Source organism: Lampetra fluviatilis, chromosome 2 (genome assembly GCF_964198595.1).
Source record: "Lampetra fluviatilis chromosome 2, kcLamFluv1.1, whole genome shotgun sequence".
NCBI lineage: Eukaryota > Metazoa > Chordata > Hyperoartia > Petromyzontiformes > Petromyzontidae > Lampetra > Lampetra fluviatilis.
The window spans coordinates 31,836,769-31,851,163 of record NC_136276.1 but is presented as its reverse complement, the minus strand read 5'-3'; the positions used below and the strand labels follow the sequence as shown (position 1 = coordinate 31,851,163).

The 14,395-nt window shown below is 47.8% G+C and overlaps 1 protein-coding gene across 4 annotated transcripts in view; it reads right to left on the bottom strand.

The window, feature by feature from the left end:
- Positions 1–283: 283 nt before the first annotated feature.
- LOC144945478 (microtubule-actin cross-linking factor 1-like) overlaps positions 284–14,395 on the bottom strand; it is a 327,032-nt gene continuing 312,920 nt past the window's right edge. For 3 of the 4 annotated variants that reach the window (XM_078873993.1, XM_078873994.1, XM_078873995.1), the window contains 6 exons: positions 12,695–12,712; positions 8,972–9,089; positions 6,277–6,345; positions 2,636–2,985; positions 2,183–2,231; positions 284–1,733 (listed from right to left, as the gene is read on the bottom strand). In XM_078873993.1, coding sequence (XP_078730119.1) covers positions 1,336–1,733; positions 2,183–2,231; positions 2,636–2,985; positions 6,277–6,345; positions 8,972–9,089; positions 12,695–12,712 — 1,002 coding nt within the window. In that variant the 3' untranslated portion in view covers positions 284–1,335. The remainder of the gene's footprint in view (positions 1,734–2,182; positions 2,232–2,635; positions 2,986–6,276; positions 6,346–8,971; positions 9,090–12,694; positions 12,713–14,395) is intronic. The other variant, XM_078873991.1, reaches the window with a different exon arrangement.

The following is a 14,395-nucleotide window of genomic DNA, read 5'->3' as shown; positions in this document are numbered from 1 at the left end:
CTTATATTTTAAATACGCTCCCCTAAACTATTCTCCGCATGGCAAGCCCTTGCGTAAAAGGGCATTCAGTCGAAGCGGATAGCCCGCACGAGGGCAGCTTAACACTATCTTAGTCCACAATGCAGCGGGCACGAAGAACACGAGTCAGGGCCAGGGACGGCGAGCGCTGGAGTGGGCCCTGCGTCACCAAATGTCCCTTTGGGGCAACCCAAGTGTATCACTGTTATGGTGGCCTCCCAAACACAACGGCCGCACTGCTTCTCCCACCCTGCCCCCCCCCCCCCCGCCTGCCCCCCATCCGAGAGGAGCAGGAGACAGGCCTGCCTTCAGTGCACCCTTAAGCATCTCCATCCATCCCGAGCGTTCCGTTGGGCTGTGGAAGGATAGCCTACGATGCTCAACGTCTCCATTCAAACCGTCACTTCAGCCGGATGGCTCTGTACAATTACCTTCCACAACCGGTTTGTGCCATGCAAAATATGCTTTTTAAGTCAGTTTTTTTTTGCGTTACATTTTTTAATCAACTGCGAACGCACATTCGTCGCGCGACACTTCACAGACGGACCCCAATACGTCAATACGCACGATCGCACTCCCACGCTCGCAGGCGTGCCGTGTTAAGTTTTGCTCTCACATTACGCTTTATCCTTCGCTGTCGCATTACGAATTGCCTGTGAGTCTCGCGTGTACGTTATGCATGGCTCAGACGCCACGGTAAATTGACTTATACATCTAGGATAGGTTGGGTTCGGCAAAAACAACAGCATCTTCATTGACGCAATGTCCTTCTTCTATAGAGACGCCAACATGCAGGTCACCTACGAACACAAATACTGGACAACAATGGTTCGAAGTTGTGTTCCCAAGCAATAGATATACCAATATTGTAGTACAGCCTGCAACCCAGTGTGTTACACGATTTCACAAGCCCACAGCTATGTTGTTTGCCTTCAGTGCGTCGCCCTATAATCACGAATCATAATTACACATAACCATAAAAAAAAAACATTCGACTTTTATCAGACGTAAACAAAATTTACCAATGCGATCAACCCCACTGAATATGCATCGAGAGTATGAATAGCACTGCAGCTTCCGTTTAAACGTATCCGCCATTCTAATTGGAGCTCTCTTCCTGTTCTATTTTTGTGCCACACGCCTGTGCACTCTTTCTTTTAAATGTTACTTCAATATTAAAGCAGCGTCTCGCCAATTACCAACGAATGAGACATGCAGCGTTAGCGTGTGAATAGCTGATCCCGGGCGCACAGCGCTCACAGCCTGGGCAAAAGCACGGCAAGTAGACCGCGACCGACAAAGCGCGGCAGCAGCCGGCTATCTCTTAGCCGTGCCACCGCGCACGGGCGTGGGCTGTTTCATCTTGGACGGCGTCGGGATCTTGGACGGCTTGAGCGCCGCGGCGGAAGAGGATCGCCCCCCCGTGCGGAGCGGTCTGACGGGGCTGCCGCTGCCGGACGAACGCAGGAGGCCTCCCGGGCCCGCGGCCGCCGCGCCGGCGTGCGGCTGCTGCTGCTGCGGGCGGAGCTGCGGCTGGAGCTCGCTCGCGTCGGAGCAGAGCGACGTGAGGTCGGACACGTCGAGGTCCGAGGCGTCGGAGCCGCGCCGGCTGCTCGTGCAGCTGCCGGCGCGGCTGCCCTGCCTGCTGCCCGGGCGGCTGCCCGCCTGGCTGCCCGTTCGGCTGCTGGGGCGGCTCGACTGCAGCTTGCGCGAGTCTGGGCGTTCGGACCGATGGGTGGGACGGACAGACGGACAGATGGACAGGCGGACGGACGGACTCATTCGCGTGTACACGCCTTACCCGTGGTTCCCATTCTTGGCACTGTTAGACTTTTAGCACGTCATATACTGCACATGGAAAGGTTATGACTGTGTATCTGTTTAAAACTCTGCAAAAGACCACCCGTGTGGTCTCAATTGCGCCTCCGTTCACGGTTGGCTTCGTACGGTGTGAAAGAAATTCAACGTACGTACATATATCATATATAACAGCAATTCGAATTTTCAGCCCTGTGTCAATCCACTGCTGGAAAAGAGTCTTCAATAAAACACTCTTTGGTGTTTTTTTTGTGGCCGTGCCGTCTGATCGACATGGCCTATGTTATTTGCAAATTGGTGCTGTGTACGGCCGCATGAGTGAAAATCAAAGGTTCCGTCTCATTACCTGTGAGAAATCCCGGCTGCTTCAGTCGGCTGCTGTGGACCGGTGTGTTCTGAGACAAACACAACGAGGGAAGGCGGCATGGGAGAAGATGTCATTCATGAAAATAAGGTTGAAATTATAAAAAGTGTGTTTTTAACCTTTGACCCAATAAAACTAATTTCGCCAATCCGGCTCATCAGCCCCGGAACTGCTTATCCGCTGTACCCCACTTGCAGAAGGACATTACATAGCCGCACTAGGCCACTATGTCATGCGTAACCCCAATTGTGTAATTTGCAGGGAGGTAATATTTCAGCGTCAGTGATGTTTGATAGCAACATGAATGTGCAGGCAATGCCCACATTTTCCACACGGACGCTAACGCTGACTTTGTGTTATGTAGCTTTGCCAACCCGCGACGCTTTACCACCACGGCCAATGTGGCTGGCGCGCAAGTCCTCCCCGCCCGCTCACCTTGTTTCCATTGGTCGATCTGCCCGTGTTGGAACCCGTCTCCCCGTGGTTGTTGTTGTTGCTGCTGGTGGTGGTGGTCGCGCCGGACTTGCGCGTCGTGGTTGACGCCGTGTGTGGCGGCGGGCTCGTGGGCGCCGAGCCCCCCGGACCGCCGGCGCTGCCGGCCTGCTGCTGGTGATTGGCGGGCGACGTGCTGTGGTTGCTGGGACTGGAGTTGGAGCGCGTGGGCGACGCGCCGCGCGAGTCGGGCCTCGACCGTCGGCCCTTGGGCCTGAAGGGGGCCAGCGCCTGGCTCACGCCCTCCGCCAAGATGAAGCGCTCGCGCAGCTCCAAGTTGGTGCGTCCTTTAGCTGCACGCGGGGCACGCGGCCAGCACGGAACACGCACGGCAAAGACGGACGTCTCTTGTTTAGTCTCGTAGAACCCCGCGGGAGAGGCGAGTGCGGCTAGCGAGCACGTGCTAGTGCCGGGTGGTGTGGCCAGCACCACTCTGGGCTGCCTACGGTGCCGATGTTCGTGCATCGCACGAGGTATCTGTTTCGTGGCCGAGTCAACTTAGGGGAGGCTCAGGAAAGGTTCTGACGGCAAGTGCCACTGTACGTGAATTACGGCTGAGAGTAGAACCCGGGTCGCCAGGATCATAGCGCAGTGCACGCAGCAACCGTGGCGCCTCGGCACGCATACCCATGCACGCACGAATATGCCGCGGCACAAAACAATAAATCAAACCAAGAGCGCACTTGGATACCATGAGAAGGCAATGGGGGATGCGGTGGATTCGGCGTAACATCCGTCGCGCTCATTCTCGAGCGGGCGACGATGAGACCATGCAACTTGAGCTCATGCCGGCCACCGTCAATGCCTGCAGAGGGCAATGTGGGAGTGTGCAGCGGCACGCTGATTGTTACGCGGACTCCACTGCAGTTCAGTGTCAACATTACTCCTGAGACAAATGCTGAATGCGGCAATAGGGGGTAATTCCAAGCCATTGTTTCCAATCGTCGGCAAAAACCAGGGCCCTTGTTGTTGCTCCTTAAACTACATACAACTCGTTATGCGTTGTGGTGGGCCATCATGGGTAAAGTATGTATACACGTATAATGATCATGTAGGAATCGTAATTGATATTTTGGGTCGGATCGCGTGAATAAAATGTTTGTCGTGAAACCCTCCTCCGCCCGACGCAAGCAATGAATCAAGGAGTCACGTGAAGGAACGTGCCAATGAAAGTATTATTCCTTCAGAAGCAGCACTCCCGGGTGCTGTTGGAAAGTAACCTCATGGCGTTTCACTCATAGTTACAACCAGCATCGTCAGGTAGTAGCCAGAATTGTGAGAACGTCCTCCATTTTATTTTCGCGATCTGACACCCCCATACCCCCCACCCACCAAATAAATAAATTATAAATCATGATATTGGTCACAATATCCTACGTGTTAATCACACAAGAAGAGGTCGGACTCAGATTGTAAATGTTGTGGCTTTGCACTCCAACACACGGGTGTGCTGTACTAGTGACGAATTGGCCACGTTCTGTTTACGTGACAACCCTTACTAGTTGGCTGTATCAGGTGGTGGCGGGTTTTAACAACACATTTATATATTTACGCGATGATATTGGTTTACGAAAGCCTATGTGTTAAACTCACACAGGAGTAGCCTGTCTTGAATATTGAACAGACAGGAAATCTGAATTCAATATTACCGGGAGAACGATATATCTTAAGCTCTAGCTCAATGTTGTCCGAGTGAGTACATTTTGACACTGATTTTGTACGCGGTGGAACGCTGTGGACGGATTGCGACATGGCAAAGTGGTGGACGCAGGGAGGTGAGCGGAGACCGCCGGTGTACGGAGGGTGTTGACACAGGAGATTCGGACATTACAAAAATAAGTACACACACACACACAGACGCAGGCACGCGTGCGCGGCCGTCAAAGCAAAACGTGAAATGAATAGAATCCATGGAACAAACGTCGAAGAAGCAATAAACAAACAATGAACACACAAAAAAGAGAGCTCAGATCGGGGAAGAGTGACAGGAAGAGGCAGATGCATGTGTCTGGAGTAGCGTACATATTATCTGGCCATGCAAATCAACAGAGCAATGCCCTAGTGGTTAAGATTGGTGAATGGTCGTATCGCAGCCAGTGTCTTCCTCATGCTCCAGCGAACGATTTGGGGCGATCTCCGGCATGTGCATGTGCGCGTGCGAGTCTCTGCATGTGGCCCTACGCGGCCGTCAATAACAGAAGCAGCAAATGGAGGTGTACTAACGGGGCCCACTTTGCCATAGCTTCGTTTTCGAACGCTTTCCAACCAAGGTTTAAATGTGTCGGTACATCAAGCCGTTTGTCTCTCTGTTTGTGACTGTGAGGTGGGCACGACAGCTCCCCTGAGGCTGATTCACTTGGTCCCCGTCGAGGCCTACGGATGGACGGGATTACTTCCTTGGCACGCCCCGGCATGGACGCTGCCGTTGCTCGCCGCCCGCTAAACATTCGGGGGGTAATTTTCGATTTAAAGCTTTCGTGACTGCAGGGATTCATCTTCTTGGTTCTTTCGGTAAAGTCACGTAGAATGGAAATAATAATAAAATACATTTTTTATCATCTTTTATTTTTATTGTTTTATTATTTCCTTTCTACGTGACTTTACCGAAAGAACCAAGAAGACTCGGGGGGGGGGGGGGGGGTACAAACGCGTGTTGGAAAGCGTTGCAGAATCCATGCGAGTGCATGCTTTTTCTTACTTGTTGTAATAAGAATAAGAATCGCTCCCCGAGGGCACCCACTGGGGGAGTGGGTCCCTGCCGCTTGGCAGCAAGCGTGCCGCTCCGACGATGAGAGTTCACTTTGGCTCAGGTCTGCTTTGGGAGCCAAGTACAGGACGTTTTTTGATTTTCAATTGTTGGCGCTGTCAAATTTGTGCGCTTTCAATGAATTCATTGCCACTTATCCACGGGAAAGACCAATATGCGCGCGGTTATTTCGCAGCGTGAGCCCTTGTTTAGATGATGCAAACAGGGGCCTTAGTCAGTGACGGTTCGGCTCAGCCGGACACAAATGAGCATTGCATTCAGCACCCTCACACACTGTGCTTGACGCTTAAACAGTACAGCCTGCCGTTAGGAGAAAGCAAAACAGTATCCATTTGTTGCCGCTCTCTTATTCAAAGAATGTACGTTACTTCCGAACAATTACATCGTCGACACACGTTGATTAAACAGTTTGCGCGAGTACAGCAGGCAGCCGAGTGTTCCTGCTGACATTGCGGAAGCAAACATGGCCAGACCTCAAACGGACATGCCGAAAATGTGCAGCAAGCAGGCCCCCATATTTCCCGCGAATGTCTCCGAATGCGAAAAACAAACCGCCGGCGAAACCATCGCCGCCGTCAAGCTTAAGCAACACGGGGTTTGCGTGCGGCGAGTGAGCGGAGTGCGCGAGTGGGCGGGCGAGCGAGCGCGTGAGCGTGCGGAGTGCTGGAGAAATGTCCATGGCTGACCGTGGGCACACGAGGGCTTCACAACGAACGAAACATGAAAAACGAGGGGATTAAAAAGGGGTAACGTACAATCAGTGCGAAGCCAAGCGTTGAAGCAAGGCACGGAGAAGAGAGGCAGAGAGTCTGCTAACCTATCGCAGCGGGGCTGCTTACTGGGCCGACTATGTCCGAGCGAATCATCCTACTCCCGTAGTGGTGGACTGGCGAGAGACGGAGAGGAAGAGGGAGCGAGGAGAGCGAGAGAGACAGAGGGACAAGCGGAGAGGGGAGAGGCAGGGTGAGTAAGACACGGAGGCAACGTCATGGGGAGACACGCGGGGCACGTGTTATGGGGAACGGGACGGAACGAAAAGGAGATGGCAGGATGAAAACAACGTTTTAGCGATAAGAAAGCGAACTGGCACAAAATTATGGGGAGAGGAGCATTACACGTTCAACTCCACGGTTGGGGGGGGGGGAAGTCACAGGAAGAAGCAAAGAAACTTTTAACAAAAGAGAGAAAAAGAAACCGATGACATCGACACACGGGTGAATGAACAGTGTTGGCACATTGCGGTAAACAGAGGCGAGAATTCAGAGAAACAGCATCAGCCGGTGACCGGTTCAATGAGGGGGTCAAAAGGTCACAGCTGGCAGTGTCGTATCGCGACACACAAAGCACGGTCGCACGGCAAACTAATTACGTTAAAGACAGCCACTCGAATCATGTTCCACGCTTAAAGCAAGACGCAACCCAAAAGACAAATGTCTCTTAACACGTAGCAAGCTTTTGCAACCAATATTATCCATAACAGAGGATTTTTGGGTTAGATCGCGTAAATATAAATGTGTCGTTAAACCCGCCATCACCCGACACAGCAAATTAGTAAGACTTGTCACGTAAACAAAACGTATCAATTAGTTACTACTTCCGCACACCGATACATTGGAGAGTATACCCACAACATTTACAATTCGAGTACGACATTTTGCCGGTAATCACAAACGGCCTCATCAGGCGACAGCCAGAATTCTGGCTGAATTCTGTCTGTCGCCTAATTGGCCGTGCCGTGTGGTGGTGGGTTTAACGACACATTTATTTTGACGCGATCTAACCCAAAGAACGTCTCTTAATTAGGCCCCTGTGCTCAGGGCTGTCCCACACAAGTTTGCTGCACAAGAAAAAAAAACATTTACTTGAAGGATAAGGTGAAGCGTTGCCGCCACAGAATTTCTGGCGATGTCACTTTATCGACGGATTCAAATGTGTGGGGATGACATCGCAGTGGTGTCACTCGAGTGCTATAAACGGCCAAGCTACTCGTGCAAACTTTAAATCTTATTTTTTTTTTCACGAAATGAAAGTCCACGCTCATTTCTGGCAGCCTGGGCCACACTGATGAGGTCTGTGAGCCGATCGCTAATTCATATTGTTTGCGGTGCGCCTTTTTTTTTTACATCTGGTAATTAATTTACAGTTTAACACGTGGGCTTTCGCTACCAATATCATCCATAATATCGTTTTTTTTTGGGTTAGATCGCGTTAATGTAAAAGTGTTGTTAAACCCGCCACTACCCGAGACAGCCAATTAGTAAGCTTTGTGACGTAAACAGAACATGGATAGCCAAATGTGGCTGTCCGCTTGATGATTCTAGTTGTAATTACTGGCCAAACGTCGTACTCAGATTGTAAATGTTGTGGATTTGCTCTCCAACACACCGGTGTGCTGTACTAGTAATGAATTGGCACGTTCTGTTTACGTGACAAACCTTACTGATTGGCTTTGTTGGGTAGTGGCGGGTTTAACAACACATTTATATTTACGCGATCTAACCCCCCCCAAAAAACACTACCCCTATTATTAATTAATTTACAACAACAACAACTAAAAACTAACAATCGCATCCAGTTTGGCAGTACAGTAGTTGCTTGTGGAGTAACACTCAGAGGTGCCCATTTGTCGGGTCAAGTTTTATAATTGTAACATTACGCTGGTCAAAAACAAGGCCCCAAATTTTTGTAATACCCTCTCAAGAATTCCAGCGGTAGCGAATTCCAAAACAATACTGAACATCATCCCAAATGCCGTCAAGGACAGTACATGTTTAACTGCCTTCGTAATCATACGCAGGGTACGAATAAGTTCATGTTCTACACGAAAACCCAAAGGACAACCTAGTGAACATACATAACTCAAGTTTTATCTTACTTCTCTCGATGAGAACGCGAGTTCAATTCCCAATCAGGGTCCACTCGACTCCATCATCCCACTGGCTTGGGTAGAAATAATACAGCCTCATATTCAGTCACCAGTGGTTGATTTCTGTCAACTAAACCTAACTATTTCGTTAAAAGTGTAAACCCCACTGAGCTACATAGTTTTTTTCATAAGCGACCTGGGCACAAATGATCGCTCAACGAAGTGGCTCATCATGTGGAAAATTTTTAGCAGCCAAATACTCTAAACGCATGTTTCTAAATGTGGATGGAAAACCGGACGATCCGGAGAAAAATCCACGTGACCACGGGAAGAGAAACACGCAAACTCCAAATATACAGCAGGCGTCAGGGTTGGGATCGAACCCACGACCTCCTGTATGCCAGGCGAGGGAGATAACATCTCGCCACTGTCGCGCCCACTCCCGTCTCCTGGTATCCTTCCAGCAGCGAAGCGGGCACGAATCTTAGCGATCCATCAACCCTTGCCTCCGATGCGCTGGAAGGAGACTCAGGTGCGCGGTGGCGGCGCCACCAGCACCACGCCCGGCTCAATCGGTCAACGCCGGCGGTTTGGTCTCGTGGACTCGTACGTGGTGGACCCGGCGAGTGCGAGAGAAGGGGGGCACCTCTGCAGGGGTCGTTCTTGACCAGGAACTCGTCCAGCGCCATCCAGCCGCCCCCCACTCGTACCATGACGGTGCTGCGCAGGATGCGCACGAGACGCAGCTGCTGCGAGTCGCCGAACTGTCGGGACACGCGGACATGCGCGCGCACGCACACGTGAATACACGCGAGATGCACGTACACGCGTGTGCGCTGGGAGGTGTACACAAACCCACACGCGCACGAGATGTACACACATTCGGAAATACAAATGGGTACTTTCTTTAGCAAGAATAAAATGCAGAGGCTTGGAACAGAACACACATGCGAACACACATGCAGACAAACACACGATACATACACGCGTGCATATGCAGAAATCCACGCATACACGAGACACGTTCGTACTCACAGAGACACACAAACACGAGCCTATATACACGCAGAACATGCACATGATAAACACGTGCACTGGGTGTGCAAATACAAACATACATACAGACGCACGGTTTTACTATCACGAAATACGATGTCACCGCTCCATCCACACACAAAGAGCGCACACAGACACGAGCACAGGCACGAGGACCAATACACGAGGGTGTCCACTGAAATGCACCCACTAACGCACACATCTGCAGGCACACCGCACGCACACAGGGCGCCACCTAGGCACAAGCATAGCAATCATGTGTACGGCCAAGCGGATGGGTCCCGCGGCCAAATGATTGAGCAAACGCACTGGTAATCACTCGGCGATCGCATTGCGTAAATAAGACTTCAGCACGACGCCAGCGTTGGAATGGAAAGGAATCATAGCATTGTGATTTCGTTACATATTACAGCCTTGTTTAGGGCCTAGTCTCACGAGTGTCAGACCAGCGAACGATAACAGGCGAACAGTACAACAACAATGCACATTGAGGGTATGTATAGCTCGGAGTGAGCAGCTACAAAATGAGATTTTTTTTGACAGTATCAAAGTATGCAACATTAAAATAGGTTTTACCGTTTCTGGCAATAAAACAGTTGCGTTAAGATGTTCAAACACAAAATGGAAACCTTTTTCACGGAATAAAGTCGCATTAACCACGTGTACTTGTGAACATGCAAACAAAACATGCTCTGATCACGTAGGTAGAAATAAAATAAATCATGATGTTTCGAAGGCAACACAAGCGCCCGTCATCAGGTGAAAATCGCGACAGTTGCGATGTCTGCTGCGAGCAGCACGATGTCTGCTCCCTTTCACATCGCAACTGTCGCGATTTTATTTTATTTTCTACCTACGCGACTTCACCGAAAGAACCAAAGAGTATGGATTCCTGCAGTCATGAAAGCTTCAAATCAAGAATGCTCTGATCATATATGCATTGCTTTTTTCAAACTGATTGGCCTACACCAGACAGCCTTCTTTATGGCCTCGTCTCACCAGCGTCAGATCAGAGAATGCCAAAAGGCCACAAAGAAGTCTGTCTCTGGTGTAGGCCAATCAGTTTCAAAGACTATTATAACACTGGTCAACACACTTTTTCTGGCATAAGGTATTCCAACGGTTTTAAAGGTAATTTTGGGGTGCTGATTCCAAATCTGGCATCAGTTTTTGTCTATCACATCAGGTTTTTGAGATATCAAATATTGCATTTTCAATCAAAACTGCAGAAGATAAATATTAAATAAATGTGGATATCTACATAAAATTATATTATAAACACACTATCCTAAAAATACAGCACCATATTTTAACACTAAAGCAGTCACTGACTCGCAACAACTTGCAATCGTAAGTGACAGAGTTAATTTCGGGTAAAATCAATGAAAATGGGGTATGCCGATAGCATAAAATGAGATGTGATAGAGCAAATCTGAGATCAGATATGGAATCAGCACCTTGAAATTAGTCTAAAACAGCTGCAAAAGTCCAGGCCAGAATTTTTTTTTTTGTTGGCCATTATAATCAGAGCAATTTTGTTTGCATGTTTCACCCCAGTCACGTGCGGTTAATGCAGAACTTGATTCGTTGCAAAAGGTTTCTATTCGGTGATTGAATATCGTAACACAACTCCTGTTTCATTGTCAGAAAAACCTATTCCTACTTTTTGTACTTTGATACTGGCAAAAAGGTCCCATGATATTGCGATACAAAGTTGTGATTTTATGAAAAAAAAAATATTCTTTATAATTGGTGGTGACTGTAGCGGCCACTAGTGGCTACAGGGGGGGCCACAGCAAACCCATAACGTACGGCACACACGAATCGAAAAATTCCGATTGTTATTGTTGTGCGCGCAATTTCACGCGTGAATTGTGAGCTTAAAAAATCGGCATTAATCGATTAATCTACGTGCCGTCAAACATGTAGTGATCAAGGAGCTTTAGGCAGTAGACAAGATTGTTTAGTGATGCTGCTGCTGCGCTGGCGTAGTGCACAAGCACAATTGACAATTAACAACAAAAACGCAACGTATTCGTCAATACCACCGTGCGTGGCATTAAAATACAAAAATATATATTATAGGCGACGCTTCGAGCAATGGCCCATCTTCCTGCGCTATGAAGAAGGGCCAGTGTTATTGACGAATGCGTTGGGATTTATTTGCTTTTCATAGACGGTAAATCAGCCATCGATTTCAATATTGATCAGACTGCATCAAATCACCGTGCACTGTCTTTTAACTGGTGATTGATAAGTATTGGTCGTAAAGCAATGAACAAAAAAATAATGTTACATTTAAGTCCATCAAGCACAGGGCCTTGTTTCCCAACACAGTGTTCAGGGGAGGGCTTTTACCGACAGCAGCAGCAGCAGGCAACCCGGCAGCATTTGCTGAACATGCCACAGTCTGCTGACGATGGACACTCGCAGAAGTTTACGAGACTTGTACGTGGAGCAAGATGGAATAATTTATACTTTAACGTCGAAAAAAACGACGCACTCCCAGTCAGTTCATAACGACCGAGTGAGTGGACGCATTGTCGGACAATTTACAAATGTCTTTTTCTGGAATTCCAATTGGAGCGGCGGGCGCAGAGGTTTTGGCGGCGCGCTATGAACCTGGCCGCCTGAATCCAATGCCAGGCCACGGTCAACAACAGCAGCAGGTGATATCGGAACCAGTCTCCGTGCATCATCCTTCACCAATCCACTGCTAGATGAAGACCTCCCCGTGGGGTTTCGGTTTGACTGCACTATGCCAGGTCGGTGAAGGGAACCGGGTCAGATATCACTCACCGCTGACGTTCGTGGTGTGACCGAGAATCGAACTAAAGCTGTCGTGTTCATGGCGCAGTGCGCTAACCACTGCAGGAACGCTCCCCCCACCCTGCACCACAACTAAATATAATTTAATAGAAGGACTTAAATATCTTTTTTTTTTAATCGGCAATAAAAAAAACCAGACACTTGTCAATCTTGCTAGATTTGAAGTTTTCGTGACTGCAAGGATCTCTTTGGTTCTTTCGGTAAAGTCACGTAGATAAAAAATAATACAAGTAAAAAAATTTAAACAAAATAAAGAATAAAACAAATTAATGTGTATTTTTTTTCTTTTTTTTTTCAAATTAAATAATGTATTCTATTTTATTTTTATTTTGTAACTTTTATTATTTTTTACCTACGTGACTTTACCGAAAGAACCAAAGAGTACTTGTCAATCTATCCACTTGTTTGTTCACGCATCGATTCATTGAGATGTCAGCTCGTGCCAGTGGTTGCGTGAGCACTGAGACAGTGCCGAGCTGTATACCTGATTCCCCAGGAAAAACTTTACAGGGGTTAACGTCCAGGGCGATGCAAGAGAGGAGACAGACACAACAAGGGACAGCATGTGTGTTAGTAATCGCGTTCAGACATCGCGCCGCACGTAAAAAAACACAGCACTGCACTTAGTCTATTGCCGCACAGCGCAACAACGTCAACGTTCATTTAAAAAGACGGTCACCACACCGTGCGCTTTCAGATGCGCTTCTGTGGCCGTCTGGAACGCTCTTCCTTCCAATATTAGGAATCGAGTGGCTATATGCACTTTTAAATTATCTAGATTGAAAACGTATTTCTTTGGAACTGCTTTTTTTGTGTTTAGTTTGTTGTCCTTCGTCCGCACCTACGATTAGCACGGTTGGCTACGTACGGCGCGAAAAAAGTTCAGCATACATAAACTAAAAAAAACGCCGTGAATGTTTTTAATAAAAATATAAAACGCCGCAAAATGAACGCAAAAACATACACGCGAGTTACGTGAATGTATACGCGGCAATGTAAGTGGTATACACTGGATGTGAGCAGCGGGAAAAGTACAGAACATGCGGTTTACGTGCGGAGATGGTATTCGGGTACGAATGGCACGCGCTCATTTAAACGTCGGCATTTGAATAATAGAAGCTCATCGAACAAAACAGCCGAGCAACTGTGTTGGCAGGAGTGCGCAAGCAGACAAATGGAAAATAAATAAATAAAACTCTCTCCACATTTGTCGTGAACGCTGTCTTGCAACTGCAAAGTATACAGCAGCCTGATGATGATTGTGGCAATGGGACTTCATTTGTGGACATTACTTGGAATAAAAAGAAACAGAGAACCCTGAAGAAGAGCAATTGCCCGGAACATCAGCTGACTGTCCAGTATATTGGTCTACTTTTATACAGGGAGCTTCAAAAAAATATATTAACACTTATATGGGACTATTGTTTTGAATGGAAAAAATTAACCCGTAAAAACTAAGTTTTTCACTATAAATCCTTTATATGCGTGGCATCGGTTTTATTTTATTATTCATTTATGTTTTTCTTGAGTAAGAGTTTCATTTTTATCACATTGGTATTTTAAATAAAACATGACATTTTTTTTTCCTAAAAAGTGGAAAATTTTGGATTTTTTTTTCCACGAAAATAAATTGTCACGCACAACGAGTCTGTGTGGAAAATGTCAGCTCGATTGGATCACGGGAAGTGGGTTAAAAAACGACCGAAAGATTTGCACGGTCGTAAGCGCGGAAGCAAGCAAGCAAGCAAGTGAACTTAATATAAAGGATTTAAAAAGAACGGATAATGCTACGCTGTAACGTGATACCAAATGTATGTTAATAGCTTTAAAAAGTCACCTGTTCGCCATCATTGTCAACAAGTGCCTGGAATCTTCTCCAGGTGGTCTCTAGAGCCCGGAGGCACATTACCTCTGGTATTGTTTCCAATTCTCAGAACTGTTACATTTTTTTTGAAGCACCCTGTATATGATAATTGTACAGCCCCTTTTGTAAATCCACTGCTGGATGATCAATGCCTCCCCCACGCCATTGTCGGTCGCGAAGGCTGTTTACTTTAAACTATTTGAAACCTATAAACCATTTCAATTTTACCAGGTAAGGCTCTCTGAGCAATAAAGCACTTTTTCAGAAGTGACCTGGCCACAAATGTCAGCTCAACAAAGTGCCTTACCATAACGTGGAAAT